This window comes from Saccopteryx leptura, chromosome 7 (genome assembly GCF_036850995.1).
Source record: "Saccopteryx leptura isolate mSacLep1 chromosome 7, mSacLep1_pri_phased_curated, whole genome shotgun sequence".
Classification (NCBI taxonomy): domain Eukaryota; kingdom Metazoa; phylum Chordata; class Mammalia; order Chiroptera; family Emballonuridae; genus Saccopteryx; species Saccopteryx leptura.
Genome location: NC_089509.1, coordinates 115,646,317 through 115,664,469, shown reverse-complemented (window position 1 = coordinate 115,664,469; position 18,153 = coordinate 115,646,317). Strand labels below are relative to the sequence as shown.

At 53.5% G+C, this 18,153-nt stretch overlaps 1 protein-coding gene and 1 non-coding gene across 9 annotated transcripts in view; both read left to right on the top strand.

Moving 5' to 3' along the window:
• The window catches only part of USP40 (ubiquitin specific peptidase 40), a 75,983-nt gene extending 59,419 nt beyond the window's left edge, over positions 1-16,564 (top strand). For 3 of the 8 annotated variants that reach the window (XM_066346334.1, XM_066346331.1, XM_066346333.1), the window contains 7 exons: positions 891-1,006; positions 4,776-4,841; positions 6,849-7,056; positions 7,188-7,283; positions 12,444-12,538; positions 12,957-14,410; positions 14,644-16,558. In XM_066346334.1, the coding sequence (XP_066202431.1) occupies positions 891-1,006; positions 4,776-4,841; positions 6,849-7,056; positions 7,188-7,283; positions 12,444-12,538; positions 12,957-13,068 (693 nt within the window). In that variant the 3' untranslated portion in view covers positions 13,069-14,410; positions 14,644-16,558. Of the gene's footprint in view, positions 1-890; positions 1,007-4,775; positions 4,842-6,848; positions 7,057-7,187; positions 7,284-12,443; positions 12,539-12,956; positions 14,411-14,643 lie in introns of those variants that run through there. The other 5 variants (XM_066346337.1, XM_066346336.1, XM_066346339.1 and 2 more) reach the window with 4 other exon arrangements.
• Positions 4,914-5,049, top strand: LOC136379257 (small nucleolar RNA SNORA5). Its single transcript, XR_010746739.1, has one exon. It is a non-coding gene; the product is annotated as a small nucleolar RNA SNORA5 (small nucleolar RNA).
• Positions 16,565-18,153: the final 1,589 nt, after the last annotated feature.

Sequence of the window (18,153 nt, the reverse complement as noted above, 5' to 3'; positions counted from 1 at the left end):
GAGAGTCAGGTCAGCAGAAAGCCAGTCGAGTCTGCTCTTCGGAGTTACCCTCACGTGGAAATGAACTGGTTTCATTTCCTAAAACAATTATTAAAACGGAGCTTTTGGCTCAGATTTAGAAATTATTGTACAAAACTTACAAGGCTCATTTCATTGAAGAGAGCGCCCTGTGAATCTCAGCAGCTGTGACATCACTGGGCCCCCTCCTCCAGCTGTCCCGTGCAGGGCTCCGTCTTTCCCCATGCAGTTTGTGAGTCTCAGCAGCTGTGACATCACTGGGCCCCCTCCTCCAGCTGTCCCGTGCAGTGCTCCGTCTTTCCCCACGCAGTCCGTTTGTGAATCTCGGCAGCTGTGACATCACTGGGCCCCCTCCTCCAGCTGTCCCGTGCAGTGCTCCGTCTTTCCCCACGCAGTTTGTGAGTCTCAGCAGCTGTGACATCACGGGGCTCCCCTCCTCCAGCTGTCCCGTGCAGTGCTCCGTCTTTCCCCACGCAGCCCGTTTGTGAGTCTCAGCAGCTGTGACATCACTGGGCCCCCTCCTCCAGCTGTCCCGTGCAGTGCTCCGTCTTTCCCCACGCAGCCCGTTTGTGAGTCTCAGCAGCTGTGACATCACTGGGCCCCCTCCTCCAGCTGTCCCGTGCAGTGCTCCGTCTTTCCCCACGCAGCCCGTTTGTGAATCTCGGCAGCTGTGACATCACTGGGCCCCCTCCTCCAGCTGTCCCGTGCAGTGCTCCGTCTTTCTCCACGCAGCCCGTTTGTGAGTCTCAGCAGCTGTGACACCACTGGGCTCCCCTCCTCCAGCTGTCCCATGCAGTGCTCCCTCTTTCCCCACGCAGTCCGTTTGTGAGTACATTTTCAGACCCTCGGCCAAACGTCTGTCTCCGTTCTAGGCCACAAGCTTGTCCCGCCTGTCAGCCTGCGCCGTCCAGGCCCCGACCTTCCTTAGAGCTTGGACAATGGACGGCGGGCGCCCCGGTCGGCTTCTGCGCGGAAACCAGCGGCTCAGGTAGGTTCTCCGAGCTCAGTGACTGCACACCCACTGAGGGCACGGGTGTCGCGTCACACTCAGGGACAGCTTCAGTTTCCCGGGTCAAGTAGAAAGTGTAGCTTCATGTATTTTCACTGCACTCTGGAGACTGGGAACAAAACTTTGTTTTTTCCTTCCTCGCTTTATTGTGCCATGACTGATACAACATTGTGTGAGTTTAAGGCACACAGCCTGTTGATTTGATACACACATAATGCAAAATGGTAACCACTGCAGCGTGAGTGACACCCCGTCACACCCCACAGTTACCATTTCTGTTTATGGTGAGAACATTTACTATCTACTCTCTCAGCGACTGCCTTCCAGTATAGACAGTATTGTTAGCTGAAATCACCGTGCTGCACCTTCGACCCCCGAACTCAGTCACCTTATTACTGCAGATTGCACCGTGTCCTCCACTGCCAGCCCACAGCAGCCACTGTTCTGGTCTCTGTTGCTGTGGGTTTGGCTTTTTCAGATTCCGCGTGTAAGTAAACAGCATCTGGCACGTGTCCCTCAGCCCATGTTGTGGCAAACAGCAGCATCCTCCTGTCCGAGGCCGAGTGGTCGCGTGCGCCCCTCATCTTTCCCCATCGTTTGTTGATGGAGTTGGGGTGTTTCCATCTTAGCTGTTGGGAACAGGAAGGACTGCGGTCAACACGGGAGTAGGTGTCCCTTGGCTAGCCTGTCCCATTCCCTTTCCCGCAGACCTTGAAGCAGTGGATTGCGGGGTCACTTGGTGTTCTGTGCCGAGTTTTTGAGGAACCTCAGACTGGTTTTTCAGTGGATGTACTAGTTCACACACCACCAGCAGAGCACCAGGGTCCCCTCTCCTCCACATCCGCACCAGCACGCATCTTTCCATTTTGTGGATGGTTCCCTTTGCTGTGCAGAGCTTTGTCATTTGATGTAGTCCCACTTGTTTACTTTTGTTTTTGTTGCCTTTGCTCTTGGTATCAAGTCCAAAGAACTGTTGCCAAGACCAATGTCAAGGAGCTTAGAAGCTTACCCCCTGTGGTTTTTTCCAGTTTTATGCTTTCAGGACTTAGGTTCAAGACTTGAATCCATTTTGAGTTGATTTTTATGTCTGGTGCAGTAAGACAGTGGTCCAGTTTCATTCTTTTGCATGAAGCTGTCCAGTGTTCCCAACACCACTTATTGGCGATACTATCCTTTCCCCATTGCCGAGCCTTGGTGCCTGTGTCTTTTTTTTTTTTTTTTTTTTGTATTTTTCTGAAGCTGGAAATGGGGAGAGACAGTCAGACAGACTCCCACATGCGCCCGACCGGGATCCACCTGGCACGCCCACCAGGGGGCGATGCTCTGCCATGACCAGAGCCACTCTAGTGCCTGGGGCAGAGGCCAAGGAGCCATCCCCAGCGCCCGGGCCATCTTTGCTCCCATGGAGCCTTGGCTGCGGGAGGGGAAGAGAGAGACAGAGAGGAAGGAGGGGGGTGGGGGTGGAGAAGTAAATGGGCGCTTCTCCTGTGTGCCCTGGCCAGGAATCGAACCCGGGTCCCCCGCACGCCAGGCCGACGCTCTACCGCTGAGCCAACCAGCCAGGGCCGGTGCCTGTGTCTTAAGTTAATTGACCACATATGTGTGGGTTTACTGTGTCTGTTGATCTCTGCGTCTGTTTCTATACTGACACTAGAGTGTTGTAATCACTATAGCTTTGTCATCTAATTTGAAATCAGGGAGCGTGATGTCCCCAGCCTTGTTCTTAAGATCGCTTTGGCTATTTGGGGTATTTTTGTGGTTTCACACACATTTTTAGGATTGGCTTTTCTATTTCTGTGAAAAATGCCATCCACATTTGATAGGGTTTGAATTTTATGTGTAGATCACTTTGGGTGGTACGAACACTTCATCAATATTCTTCTAATCCATGAATATGGACTATCTTTCCATTTAGTTGTGTCTTTGTCAGTTTCCTTCATCGGTGTCTTGTAGTTTCCAGTGGACAGAAGTTCTTTCACCTCCTCAGTTCAGTGTATTCCTAAGTATTTTATTTTTTGATGCTGTTATAAATGAGATATTTTTTTAACTTTCTCTTTCTGAAAGTTGTTTATGTATATTTTTATATATTGATTTTGTATCCTGCAAACTTACTGAATGCATTTATTAGTTTTATTTTATTATTTTTTTTTATATTTTTCTGAAGCTAGAAACGGGGAGAGACAGACAGACTCCCGCATGCACCCAACCGGGATCCACCCGGCACACCCACCAGGGGGCGATGCTCTGCCCCTCCGGGGCATCGCTCTGCCGCGACCAGAGCCACTCTAGCGCCTGGGGCAGAGGCCAAGGAGCCATCCCCAGCGCCCGGGCCATCTTTGCTCCAATGGAGCCTCGGCTGCGGGAGAGGAAGAGAGAGACAGAGGAAGGAGAGGGGGAGGGGTAGAGAAGCAGATGGGCGCTTCTCCTGTGTGCCCTGGCCGGGAATCGAACCCAGGACTTCTGCACGCCAGGCCAACGCTCTACCACTGAGCCAATCGGCCAGGGCCGCATTTATTAGTTTTAATAGTGTTTTGGTGTAGACTTTAAGGTTTTCTAAATATAGCATCATGTCATCTGCAAATAGAAATAATTTTACTACTTCCTTTCTGATTCAGGTGCCTTTTATTTCTTTCTCTGACTTAATTGTTCTGACTGGTCCTTCCAATACTATTAAAAGAGTGGCAAGAGTAGGTGTCCTTATCTTGTCCCTGATCGTAGAGGAAAAGCTCTCAGCCATTCCCCTTGAGGGTGATGGTAGCTGTGGGCTTGTCACGTGTGACCTTTGTCATGGACGTTTCCTCTGCATCCAGTTTGCTGAGTTTTTAACATGAAAAGATGTTGAATTTATCAAGTGTTTCTTTCTGCATCTATGGAGACCATCTAATCTTTATCCTTAATTCTGTTAATGTGGTTTGTTACACTAACTGATGGGCACATATTCGACACAACCTGGCATTACCAGTGTAAACCCACTTAATCATGGTGTGTGGTCCTTTCCATGTGTTGTTGAACTCAGCCTGTGGTTATTTTGTTGAGGATTTTTGCATCTATGCCCCTTGGATATTAGCCTTTAATTCTCTTTTCTTAGTGTCTTTGTCTGGGTTTGGTTATCAGGATGATGTTGGCTTCATCAAGTTTGGCAGTGTTCCCACCTCTTCTATTTTTTGGAAGTGTTTCAGAATAGGTATTCTTTTTTAAATGTTTGGTAGAATTCATCAGTGAAAACCATCTAGTCCTAGACTTTTCTTCATTGGGAGATTTCTGATTCAATCTCCTTACTAATAACAGGTCTGTCCCAATATCCTATTTCTTCATGATTCATCCTGGACAGGTTGTATGTTCCTAGGAATTTACCCATTTCTTTTAAGTTGGCCAATTTGTTGGGAGTATAATTGTTCATAGTAATTTCTTAAATTTTGAATGTTATGTAAAATATTTTGCTTAAAAAAGCTTAAAATTGCCTGACCAGTGGCGGTGCAGTGGGTAGAGTGTTGGCCTAGGACACTGAGGTGTGAAACCCTGAGATCACCAGCTTGAGCAAGGGGTCACTAGCTCGGCCAGAGCCTCCCAGTCAAGGCACATATGAGAAGCAATCAATGAACAAATAAAGTTACACAACTACAAGTTTATGCTTCTTATCTCTTTGTCTCTCTCTGTCTCTCACAAAAAAAATAAAAGCTTAAATTGACAAAAAGATGTTTTAAAAAATTAAACGATGCCACTCACTGGTTTGTTTTTCTATTATCAGGGAATATAAACTGGGACAGAGAACTGAGATCTGCTTAGAGCCCCTTCAGAACGAGGAACACTTAGGGTAAGTCATCCCGTAACAGAAAATTACACGTCTTATCATAGTGGGCAGCGTCTTAAAAATCTAATAACTGACCGCAGCCAAGTCAAATTCAGCCCCTGCTCCCCCCATAGCAGGGACTGGCCCAGATGGCTGCTACAGCCAGCTCCACCGCTCATGGGCTCTGGGTTCCTGCCCTGGGACCTGGGGATAAGTTTAGCTGTGGACATGGGGGGAAAAAAATCTAATAACTGAACAGCAGTTTTCTTCACTTCTTCTAAGTAGTCTGGCAACTTAAAACCGGTTGTGTTCTAGAAATGTGTTTGTATATCTGTGTCTAGAATGTGAAACTCATTTTCTCATAAAAACGAGAATTTTTCAGTAAGTCCCAAATGCACGTTGAACCTGTAATGATCTCGAAGGATCAGCAAGATGCTCATATCCAGCTGTGTCGGTGCATCTGGGTTATCTGTTGTCACACTGACTTAGAGAAGCACCTGTCACTCCAGCCCCTGTTTTCCTCCTAATAGCAAAGCTGACATATGAGGTACTTAGCAGTGACCTGTGCTGACCTGTCTCCCACGACTAGGGAGTCAGCTCTGGGAAAGCAAGGTCTTCGTGGTTTGGGTCCTGGTGGTGTCCCCGACACAGACATGGACGGTGCCTTTGTCAGAGTCAGTAATTATTTATATCTGTTGAATGAAGAAGTTGTCTACAATCAAACCTTCTATTATTTTTTCAGTATAGGAAAATCTTTTATAAGACGTTTTTGTTAGTATCACCAAATACTAAGGTTCCTAAAGTCCCGCTGCCTGATGAGACGGGGCTGCCCCTCCTGTGGTCAGCCTGTGGCCCAGCGGCCGGTGGCACGCCGTCAGCCGTGCGTGACCATCCTGTGCTGCGGCGGTTCCGAGTGCACCCTTGTGCAGGCTCTGTCACCAGGAGCGATGTCCTGGAGAGCTTCTGGGTCAGATGGCAGGGACATCTTAAACCTTGTAGAATAAACTGGTAACTCTCCTCTGGGTAAGCTACCCAGGTAACTTGACTCCGGGTAAAGCAGTGCTTCTGAGTTTTAACTTCTCCTCACCCTCACACCAACACTGAATGCTGTTTAAATGTTTGCTAAACTGATGAATGAAAAGTGGTTATCTTGTCTCTTTGCTTCAATGCTTTGCTGCTAAGATTGGGCATTTTTTCAAAGGCTTGTAAGTCATTTGTATTTTGTGAGTGTATGAATTATTTCATATATTTTGCCTGTTCTTAACGGGGTATAACTTGTGTGAGCTTTCTGTAATAATGACAGTGACTCTCTGCCATGTTTATTTGATTTTTAACGAGCAGTGTCCTTTGAAGACCGTGCTCTGCACTCGCTTCCATCCCCTTCCCGCCGCCTCCTCTCTCCCTGGCGGCCCGGAGCTCTCTGCATTTCTCCCCCACCCCCACCGGACCCGGGTGTTCACCTCCTCTCCTGTCACAGCCTCCGCATCTAACTCAGCCCCTTTCTGAGTCCTGGTCCTCCAGGTCCCTGCCCGTGCCCTCCGCCGGCTACCCCACAGCACTCAGCCGTGTAGCAGCTCAGACAGCTTTCTCCTGCCAGCTTCCCAGCTGCTGCGGCCCGTGCCCAGGCCCCCACCCTCTGCTGGCCCCTTCCCTCCGTGCCCCACGGACGGCTTCCTCCCAGAGGACTGTGCTGTTGCCTCAGAAGGGGAGCTTCACCTCTGTCCTGGGTCAAGACTGAAGGAAATCAAAATAAAAGGGTTTCCCGCTAGCAGGCAGGGCTTAGGGCAGTGTTCTCAACCGGCGGTCCGCCGGAAACACCGTGCCGGGAGAGAGCGGGCCGCCCTGATGCCGTGTGGTCACAGCCAGTGCGGGCGGACTGCCGTCATACAGCCTCGGGGCGGTGACTGCGGCTGGTTCTGGGAAGCTCCCTGCAGAAGTGAGAGGAGGCAGGGGAAGCGCCGCCCACCGCACCCCCTCAGTGACCACACAGTTCCCAGTTTCGACCTGACCTCGGGCTGTTTTCTGGCGCAGCCCCCAGGACGTGCTGCTGCGGACACAGATGCGGCTGCCCGGCCAGCGGGCCTACGCCCGGCCCGTGGACGTGGTGTGGGACGCGGCCCGGGGCACGGCCAGCTCCCTGCGGCAGCGCCTGGCCGAGCTCTACTCCCTTCCTGTGGAGAAGACGGAGATCGCCAAGTACTTCCCCGACAAGGCCGCGTGGCTCCCGGTGGCCCGCTGGGTAACCTGGGGCTTCCTCGGGGCCGTGGGCCACCCTGCTGCGACGAATAGCACCACCACCGCTGCCCACAGACAGGACGTTCGGACGTGCGAGGTGGTTTTCTTTATTCAACATGCTTGGTTTTTCCACAGAACCAGCAAGTTACCAAGAAGAAAAGGAAGAAAAGGCAAGATAATTTGCAGGGGCCGCCTTACTACTTGAGAGATGGAGATATTATTGGTATTAAGGTAAGTTGTTGAACAGCAAGTTGACAGCTCTGACGAAACACCACGATTACATGATGTAGTAGAGACGTTTGATCAGATCTTCAAGGCGCAGACAGCCCGTGTAAGTTGTCTGTGGGAACAGGGAATGAAGCGGGGAGCCGACTAATGAAGCGGGGGCAGGCTAAGCGTTGGGCCTGCCGCAAATCCCTGTGCCCCGGGGTTTCCTGCTAACCTGCTGCCGGGCCCTCCCGCCCCCAGTGTGCCCCGGGGTCTCCTCCTGACCTGCTGCCGGGCCCTCCCGCCCCCAGTGTGCCCCGGGGTCTCCTCCTAACCTGCTGCCGGGCCCTCCCGCCCCCAGTGTGCCCCGGGGTCTCCTCCTGACCTGCTGCCGGGCCCTCCCGCCCCCAGTGTGCCCCGGGGTCTCCTCCTAACCTGCTGCCGGGCCCTCCCGCCCCCAGAGTGCCCTGGGGTCTCCTCCTAACCTGCTGCTGCCGAGGCCGGGCGGCCCGGGCCCTTCCGCCCCCAGTTTGCTCGGGTTCCTTCTGCTAAATTTCATTCTGGGCCTTTTCTGCATCTGTTGATCAGCCATATGGTTTTTCTTCTTTAATCGACTCTGGGTGACGAATCTAGAGGGTGGCTGTCCTAGGAAATGCAGTCTTTAGAGTAACATTCCTGCCAGCGAGTGTGGTGTCGCTACGTAAGTGTGTCCTTGACGCGGGCCATCCTACAGTCCCTGGACTAACCTAGTTTGTTGTCATGCGGTGATTTTTTTATATTAAGGGTTAATATATCATTGTAATCCTTAATTTATTGATATTAAACTATTGATTTAATATAATCCTTGATTTAGTAATTCATATTTTATGTTAAGGATTCCCTATGAGCAGTCATATCAATAGATGCAAGAAAGGCATTTGATAAGATACAATAGCCACTATGATTAAACCACTCAATAAAGTGGGCACAGAAAGGAACTCAACAACATAGTAAAGGCCGCCGATGGCACAACATCGGCCAGAGCATACTAACTGGTGAAAACCTGAAGGCTTTTTCTCCAAAATCAGGAACAAGACAAGGTTGCCCACTCCCTCCACTCTTATTCAACACAGTACTGGAAGCCCTAGCAGAGCAGTCAGGCAAGAGAAAGAAGTAAAAGCCATTCATACTGGGAAAGAAGAAGAAAGGTATCACATTTTGCAGATGACGTGACCCTGTATGTAGTAAACCCCAAAGACTCCACTGAGAAACTATTAGAAACAATAAACAAATGCAGTCAGGTCGCAGATACAAAATGAATATACAAAAGCCTTCTGCTTTCATATACGCCAACAATGAAATCTCAGAAAGTCAACTGGGAAAAAAAATAATTCCTTTTACAATTGAAACAACAAAAATATCTAGGAATAAACTTAACAAAGGATGTGAAGGATCTATAGACTGAAAACTACAAAGCATTATTAAAAGAAACTGAAAAAAAAACAATGAAATGGAAATATTTTCCATGGTTGTGGATTGGAAGAATCAACATAGTTAAAATGGCCATATTACCCAAAGCAATATACAGATTTAATACAATCCTAGTTAAAATCTAAATGTCATTTTTTTAAAGAAATAGAACAAAAAGTCATCAGATTTGTATGGAACCATAAAAGACCCCAAATAGCCAAAGCGATCCTGAGAAGAGAGAAGGAAGCCAGAGGCATCACTACCTGACTGAGTTATGCTGCAGAGCCATGACAACAGCATGGTACTGGCAGAGACAGAGCCATGACAATCAAACAGCATGGTACTGGCAGAAAGAGAGACAGACCAACGGAACGGTATCAACTGCCCCGAAGTCAAACCACGTGTATATGGGCAAATAATCTTTGACAAAGGAGCCAAAACACAATGGAGAACAGAAAAGTCTCTTCAGTAAATGGTGCTGGGAAAACTGGAAAGCCACATGCAAAAGAATGAAACATGACTACAGTTTGTCCCCAAGCACAAAAATTAATTCAAAGTGGATCAAAGGCCTAAATATAAGATCTGAAACAATAAATTACATAGAAGAAAACTGATGGACCTTGGCCATAGAGAACATTTTATGAATTTGACCCCAAAGGCAAGGGAAGTAAAGGCAAAAATAAATGAATGGGACTACATTAAATTGAAAAGCTTCTGCACAGCAAAAGAAACTGACAACAAAACAAAAAGGCAGCCAGCCAAATGGGAGTTGATCTTCACAAACAACAGTTCCGACAAAGGGTTAATATCCCAAGTATATAATAAAGAACTCACAAAGCTCAACAACAAACAATCCAATTAAAAAATGAGAAGGCCTGGCCAGTTGGTGGCGCAGTGGATAGAGCATCAATCTGGGATGCTGAGGTCCGAGGTTTGAAACCCCAAGGGCACCACCGGAATGCAGGCTCAACGGCTTGAGCATAGGATTATCGCTGCCTTGAGCAAGGAGTCACTGGCTCAGCTGGAGCCCCCTGGTCAAGGCACAGATGAGAAGCAGTCAATGAACAACTTAAGTGCTTAAACAACGAGTTGATGCGTCTCATCTCTCTCCCTTCCTGTCTGTCTCTCACTAAAAAAAAGAAAGAAAAATGAAGAGGACCTGAACAGACATTTCTCCCATGAAGACACACAAACAACAGATACATGGAAAGATGTTCTTCATTCACAGTTAGAGAAATGCCAATCAAAACTACAGTGAGATACCACCTCACACCAGTTAGATCGGCCGTTATCAACAAGACGGGCAGTAACAAGTGTTGGAGAGGTTGTGGAGAGAAAGGAATCCTCAATCCCTGCTGCTGGGAATGAAACCTGGTACAGCCATTATGGAATACAGCATGGTGGTTCCTCAAAAAATTAAGAACAGAGCTACCGCCCTGAGCAGATAGCTTGATTGGTTGGTTAGAGCATCAGCCTGGAGTGCAGAGGTTGCTGGTTCAATCCCCAGTCAGGGCACACACAGGAACAGATGGATGTTCCTGTCTCTCTTCCTTCACCAAAATCCATTTAAAAGAACAAAGCTACCAATCTCTCTACTGGTTATCTACTGGGAAAACTCGAAAACACTGGTACGCAGACACACACACCCACCCGGATTCATCACAGCACTGTTCACAGTGGCGCAGACATGGAAGCACCACAGTGTCCCTCTATAGAGGACTGGATAAAGAAGATGTGGTACCTATCTACAATGGAGTACTACTCAGCCATAATAAATGATGACATATTGCCATTTACGACAACATGGATGGACCTTAAGAATGTTATGCTAAGTGAAATAAATCAGAAAAAGCTAAGAACTAGATGATTTCACACACAGGTGGGATATAAAACAGACTCATGAACACAGATAAAAGTGAAGTGGTTACTAGCGGAAGGGGGAGGGGAGGGGAGGGGGGCAAAGAGGGACTTTATGGTAACCGAAAACGATTTGGCTTTGGGTGGTGGGCACACAACACATTGAACAAGTCAAATGCTATACAGATGTTTACCTGAGATCTATGGATTCTTCTGGACCAATGTCACCCCATTAAATTTCTAAATTTAAAAAAACAAAAAAACCTTTCGTACATCAAAGGAAACCATAAAAAGCCAAGCCAGAAACAGGAAAAGACACGTCTAACAACAGAATGAGTCAAGTGCTTCTAATCGGTTTCAAAAGGATAACCCAGCCCCTCGGGAGAACGCGACAGTCCTCAGAAGAGGAAACGGGATGCCAGGAAGCCGACGGGAGGCGGTCAGCCGCCTGGTGACCAGGGAGCCGCACCCAGGAGCAGGGTGCTGCCATTTGTGGCCTGACCCGCAGAACTGCGCCCCTGCCCGCAGGGGTGCCCACGGCACAGCCAGTCTGGGGACGGTGGCCCTGCTCAGGAGAGGTGACACTCCCCGCGTGTTCCCCACAGGACTGGACAGAAGCGGTCACTGAAGCACAACCTGGGACAGCATTCATGGAAGAACCTACATGACTCAGAAAACATAAAACGGGGAAAAGGCACCGAACCAGCTGTGGGACAGCAGTGTAAGGGGAACAGCACAGCCACCTTCGCCACGGTGAGCACACGGCCGAGGGTCCGGCCTAGAAAGAGAACGATGTCACAGAATGGCCACTCGGAGTGTGAGTGCTGAGGGCCACACTGCTGTGCAGCTGTTGGGGACAGTGAAGGTGGGAACGGAGACCAGACTCGTGTTGGGCTCAGCTTAGTGCAGGAGGGACATCAACCAAGTCTGTCTTTCCCCGAGAAACACTGGAAAGTGAGCAAATCCGGTGAACGGGTAATAGCACTGTTAACAGCTGCAGCCGTGCGCACACTGACAGTTTGGGGGCGGGGGCTGACTGGAGGGTCACACTGCCCGCCGTTACACTGACCGCAGGGCCACACCGCCTGCAGGGCCACACAGCCCGCCGTTACGCCGACCGCAGGGCCATACCGCCTGCAGGGCCACACAGCCCGCCGTTACTCCGACCGCAGGGCCATACTGCCAGCCCCGTTGCGCCGACCATCGGGCCACACTGCCAGCCCCCATTATGCTACCTGGGATCCTGCCGGGTGTCCCGTTATCTCCATACTTTCTCTTACTCTGTAAGGTCTCACAGCTCTTAAAAAGCACATTGATGACGCACCAGCTGTTGGGCTCGAGTACAATGTGGAGAAAACATTGCTCTGAGAGGAGAAGCAGTCACAGCCGAGTGGCCAGAACCAGCTCCCCGAAGCCACGTGAGGATGCTGCTCAGGCGTGGCGGGCAGTGTCCACGGTGAATGACTGTACACACAAAACTGAGTGCACCAGCGGGCCCGCCCTGCATCTATAACTGTGCTAGAAGCTTCTGGCAAATACCAAGGAGGTGAAAGGCACAGGCATGCTCCTAGCAGCCTCCAGTGGAAAGGGACTATCCACAGGCGAAAGCGTGACTCCGCGGGCGTGGCTGATGTGGCCCTCTGCCACGGGAGCCCTGACCTGGGGGCGCCCTTCCAGGAGGGCCGGTGCACTCAGCCAGGTCAGCTGCGAGGTGTCTCTCCGCTCTGCCTGCGCCCGCGGCCATCGGGCAGTGGAGTGTTTCCTCTGTTGCTCAGGTTACATACATGTGGCTCTCCCCTGGTGCTGACAGGAATACACTTACCTTGCTCAAATGTAGGCTAGAAAGACGTCTGAACATGTCCTTGTTTTCAAATGCAGAATCTCCTGGTTGAAGAGGACGACGACTTCAGTACCGTCGGAGATGACATTGGAACAGAAAGCCAGACACAGCTCGCTCTGGGGAGAAGGAAAAGGTGACAGGGCCTCCCCGCACTACAGGTGCCCCTTGGTCCCCATCTTTCCCACACATTCCCTCCGGGAGGCGGCGAGCCACTCCCTGGACCCCTCTCTGCTCGGTGAAGTTGAGCCCTCCCGCAGGAAGGGACCCTCCTGCTCCCAGGTTCTGTGCGCAGCGCTGGACCCTCGCCCCTCGCCCCTCGCCCAGCCGGGCCCTCTATCCCTCTCCCAGCGTACTGGCTCTCTGGCCCAGAAACCCCAAACCCACCGGCCCCTCCCGGGCCACCCTCCGAAACCACTCACTGCGGTCCACACCGTCAACCCTGCGCAGGCCACACGAGGGCGCCACGTCCCCCTTCCCTGCTCCCCACGGTGGTCCTGTGTGGGTGGGCCCTGGGTCAGAACTGCGAGTCAGTGACAGCCTCTATCCCACAGCCGGGAAGCCACTGGTGTGCAGAGCAGGGACACGGTCTCCAGTGCAGAGACGCCTGGCCGGCCACACAAACCAGAAGCTTCTCTGTCCATCCGCGTCGGGAGATTCAGATAGCGCCGGCGCCCGCCGACGCCCCGTGGGCTCAGTGTCCACTCCGAGCTGGTTCTGGAGCCGCTGGTGTCTGTGGGCCTGGTCGTCGGTGGGCGCAGGGCCCTGCACCCCCACCCCACCCCACCCCACCCCACCCCGTGGCACGGTGCTTGGTGCAGACAGTGGGCCTGCAGGCTGCCGCCCTGCGAATACAGGCCTGCGGCCTCCACTTCACGAGCACAGGATGCTGGGCGTCAGGCCAGCAAGACTGTTGACCACCAGGCCACGCAGTGCGTCCTCCTGTGGGCTCGCGTAGGCCGGGCCACTGTCACAGGTGCCAGTCAGGTGCTGCCCCACACCACCCCTGGCCCCGCCACCACCCTTAGAGAAACATTCTCGACCTGCATTAGCTGCAGGCATGGACAAGATGGCACCGCTGGCCTCTGGCCCATCTGCCAGAATGTGTACACGGTCACCCGCTTCCCGCCCACTGCGGACGACAAGGTTCTGACGGCCTGGCTCATGCTGGACAGCAAGGAGTCTGTGTTCTGGTCCTCACACGGCACATGGTCCTCCCAGCTTTGAGTGAAGACTGCATCTGATCAGAAAGGCCCCGCGGTCCTGGGGGACACCCGCGTGCACCGACAGTCCCGAGAAGCCTCCGTTCGAGTGGACAAAGGTTCTCCCTGTCCTCAGCACGGCCAGCGGGCAGGCAGCATGTGTCACTGGCTGGGACCAGGACAACTCGACCAGGGCGTGCTCGCTGCCAGGTGGACCGCTAATGCTGCACCCAGGCGGCTTTCCCGTGGACCTGACACCTGGGGGAGGAGCCCCTTCTAGCCCGTCGGAACCAGTCAGAACCCTCAGTCTCCTCCACGTACTTGTCTGAGGCGACTGGGTCTCACACTGGTCAGTTTGCACTGGAGCAGCTGTTGTGACCAGTGGGACTCTTGACTGGCGAGCTGCCCACATTCCGTTCTGCGATGCTCCGGCCTCTTGGGACACCGGTGGGGTGTGGGTCGTCTCCCTGGGGCACCATGTGTGTTAGTGACGGTCCAAACTCAGAGCGTCACATGCGGCCTGAAGCCCAGCCCTTCCTCTGCTGTAACTGCCACGTCTTGCTCTGCCCTTCTGTCGTTTCAAAGTAATGAAACACTAAAGTAACCGCTGCAAAGCTTTGCTTCTGAGAAGCCGGAGGCCTTCCTGGATGTGCCTTCTCCAGGCCAGGGCGGCGGGCATGCCTTTGCTGTCCATGGTGAGCACGCCTGGCCCCGTCTCCTGGGGTGCTCGCTCCCGCCCTTCTTTAAATTCGGGCTGGGGCTGTAGGGAGAGAGCTGTACTTTGTTACAAATAAACGGTTCTTCAAGCTGTCTTTTGTTTTTTTTTTTAATTTTTTTTTAAATTTTATTTATTCATTTTTAGAGAGGAGAGAGAGAGGGAGAAAGAGAGAGAGAGAGGGAGAGAGAGACAGAGAGGAGGGGGGAGGAGCTGGAAGCATCTACTCCCATATGTGCCTTGACCAGGCAAGCCCAGGGTTTCGAACCGGCGACCTCAGCATTTCCAGGTCGACGCTTTATCCACTGCGCCACCACAGGTCAGGCTGTCTTTTGTTTCTGCTGTGAGCTGACTGCTTCAGGTCCCCCTCAGTCCCCTTTCCCGTGTCGTTCAGCCACGAGTAAACACGTTTATGCTGAGAACTACGTCAGGGCCGCCACAAAACAACAGCGTGTTTGGTGCTAGCTGAGTGCAGACTCCTGGGAAACTGCTGGAAGAAGCAACTAGGACTAGCCGGGGGTGCCCTGCAGACAGTTATTGCCCTGGGACATTTTATTGCGGGAAGGGGTGTGCCAGACTTCAGTAACTCAAAATGACAGCTTCACAGACTTCCCTGTGAAGGATCAGGGGCCCTTCACGCTGTGAGGAAGGGGACGTGACAGCTCCTCCCCTCACTCTGTTCTCAGCTGTCCCAGCCAGAGCAGGGCTGGAACACAGCTCACCAACCTGCATACCAAGTGTACTGCTGGTCCTGGGCGTCCACTGCTCTTCCATGAGGACGTGAGCCCGGAGGGGGAGGTCTCCAGCTCGCAGTCCCCACACCCTTCCCGCCCCACCGGCTTCACTCGCAGCCGACCAAACGCAACCCACCACCTGAGCACCGGTGGGCTTGCGGCGCCGGGACCCACAATGCGGCCCAGCGCCCTGGGCCTTTCTCTCCAAGTCGGTTTCCAGCTCCCCCGGGCTTTCTCCGTGTGGCGAAATGCCACCAGCGGCGCCAGGACACCCTGTCAGATGCAGAGTACCCCGCCCAGCCTGCCACCACTGGCTCAAAATAAGTGCCCCGCCCACCCTGCTGTCGCTCCACTCAAATGACAGCAGAGGGAGAACAGGGCAGGCGGGGCTGGCCATCAGAGACCCCAAGTGCGGTGAGCAGCGGAGGGGCGAGGCCAGGCCGCCTCGGTCCCCACCCACCACCCTCTTCTTCCCACACGGAAACGCAGGATGTGACGCACCCAATCAACGTTAACAGCGCGACCACCCCCCGCCGACCACGTGTCCCTCTCTCCAAGGCAGGCAGCGCAGCCCCACCAGCTCCCGCTCCCTGCCCAGGTCTAGGGTCTCGGGGGTCGACGACACATTCCTCTAGGCTGGGCAAGACCTCACAGCTCAGTCCATGGCTGAATGACAAACTAAGGCCCAGCCCGGAACCAGTACAGGGGTGGGGATGGCCACAACGAGACCTCTCTTCTGGGAAAAAGAAGTGACAACCCACGCAGCAGTCACAAGCTCAAGCAGCTACAGGGTCACACGCCCTCCCCACCCCGCCCACGAGGTGAGCGCCTGCCCAGCGCGCTGGCCAGAGATCCCTGCACGGCCACTGTCCCTCCGGGTACACCTGCACTGGGCTCGCGAGCCCAGGCTTTTGTTCGCCAGTGTGGAGTTTGGCTGGCAACACGAGTCCCTTCAAAGCTCGCGAGACTTAGGGCGGAAGCTGCTTCTGTCAACACCGTGAGTGACAGTGTCTGTTCCCAGCCAGCTGCTCATCTTCCCTGTGTCCGTCCGCAACCTGTTCACGCTTCTGTGATCCAGCCTGCGAAGGCTGAGTCCCGGCTCTGGCCTCGTGCGGACGCGGGTTCTACCCCAGCACCACGGCCAGGCTGCCGCGGTCACAGCTGCCATTCCCCAGCGCAGGCAGCTCCCCGGCCTAGCCCAGTCGGCGCTCAGACCACGCCTCCATTGAGGCCTCCACGCCACAGCCACCTGCCCAGGCGCACCCCGGTCTGCTCGGAAGTTCTGCACCTGTTTACTCATCTCTGTTGTAGGGACACCTGGCCTCGCACTGGCATAATAGGTATAACTCATGTCTCTCCATATATGCTTTTGCTTTGCCCATACAAAATTGTCATCCTCAATACCCACGTCCGTTCTCAAGGGCAGCCCATGGCCAAGCTAGCTGCTGGAGGTCCGGCCATCACGTCCACCCTCCAGCCAGCAGTAGGAGGAAAGAGTGGCATGCCTTCATGTTTTTAAGGAAATGTTCTAGAAATCTCAGTTAATACATCATTTTGACTAACAGGAAAGCACATCGGTAAAGTTGCAGAGGAGACTGAAGAACGCAGTCACCCGTGCACGGCCACATGTGAGCGGGGCGTTCCCCGATGATGCAGGGGGGAGACAGACCTGCTGTTCCCGTCACCCAGTGGCTCCACAAGAACCAAGAGTCTGAGCTTCTAACGTTCAGAATCAGATTACACAGCACAGAGCTGGCACTAGGGTAAGGTGAGGCCTTGGGTGCAAAATTCAAAGGCACCCCAAAATTCAGTAAGCCAGCTAAGAGCACTTTCCAATATAGTATTTTTAAAGATCAAATTAATGCAGAAAAGCATACTATTTAGAGAAACAGCAGCAGCGAGTCCACAGTCAGGCCAGCTGGGTGTCTACAGGGTCTGCTGCAGCCCCTCTGTTCTGCAAGCACAGTCACAGCGAGTCCACAGTCACGCCAGCCTGGGTGTCTACAGAGTCTGCTCCAGCCCCTCTGTGTTCCGCAAGCACAGTCACAGCGCCCGGGCCCATACCCCCGGGGCCAGCCTGGGTGTCTACAGGGTCTGCTGCAGCCCCTCTGTTCCGCAAGCACAGTCACAGCGCCCGGGCCCATACCCCCGGGGCCAGCCTGGGTGTCTACAGAGTCTGCTGCAGACCCTCTGTGTTCCGCAAGCACAGTCACACCGCCCGGGCCCACACCCCCGGGGCCAGCCTGGGTGTCTACAGAGTCTGCTCCAGCCCCTCTGTGTTCCGCAAGCACAGTCACAGCACCCGGGCCCACACCCCCGGGGCCAGCCTGGGTGTCTACAGGGTCTGCTGCAGCCCCTCTGTTCCGCAAGCACAGTCACAGCACCCGGGCCCACACCCCCGGGGCCAGCCTGGGTGTCTACAGGGTCTGCTGCAGCCCCTCTGTTCCGCAAGCACAGTCACAGCACCCGGGCCCACACCCCCGGGGCCAGCCTGGGTGTCTACAGGGTCTGCTGCAGCCCCTCTGTTCCGCAAGCACAGTCACACCGCCCGGGCCCATACCCCCGGGGCCAGCCTGGGTGTCTACAGGGTCTGCTGCAGCCCCTCTGTTCCGCAAGCACAGTCACACCGCCCGGGCCCATACCCCCGGGGCCAGCCTGGGTGTCTGCAAGCACAGTCACACCGCCCGGGCTCATACCCCCGGGGCCCCCAGGGGCGCAGAGAAGCCGGTGGGGGTGGAAAGAAGGAACAGCACAGAGCAGAAGTCCTGCTCCGCAGGGACCACTGAGGGGAAGAGGAGGAGGGGGCAGTGGTGAGATGTGTCTCCCAGCTCCCCTTCTCTGGCCCCCCTGCACCAAGGTTTCATGTCCCGAGCCAGAGAGGCGAGCCGCTGCAGCCACCGGGCCCAAGGAGAAAGCACCACCAGGAACACTGCCCAGGACCGGAGAACAGTCCCTGGTTACAGATAGCCAGCCGGGAAAGGCCATGAGGCGGAGGGACGCGGCTAAGCAGACGGCGCCAAGGGAGAGCTTGAGATGCCAAGGGGCCCCTCCCCTTCCTCTTCCCTCAGGGGCACACAGGAACCCCTCAAAATCGCTGAAA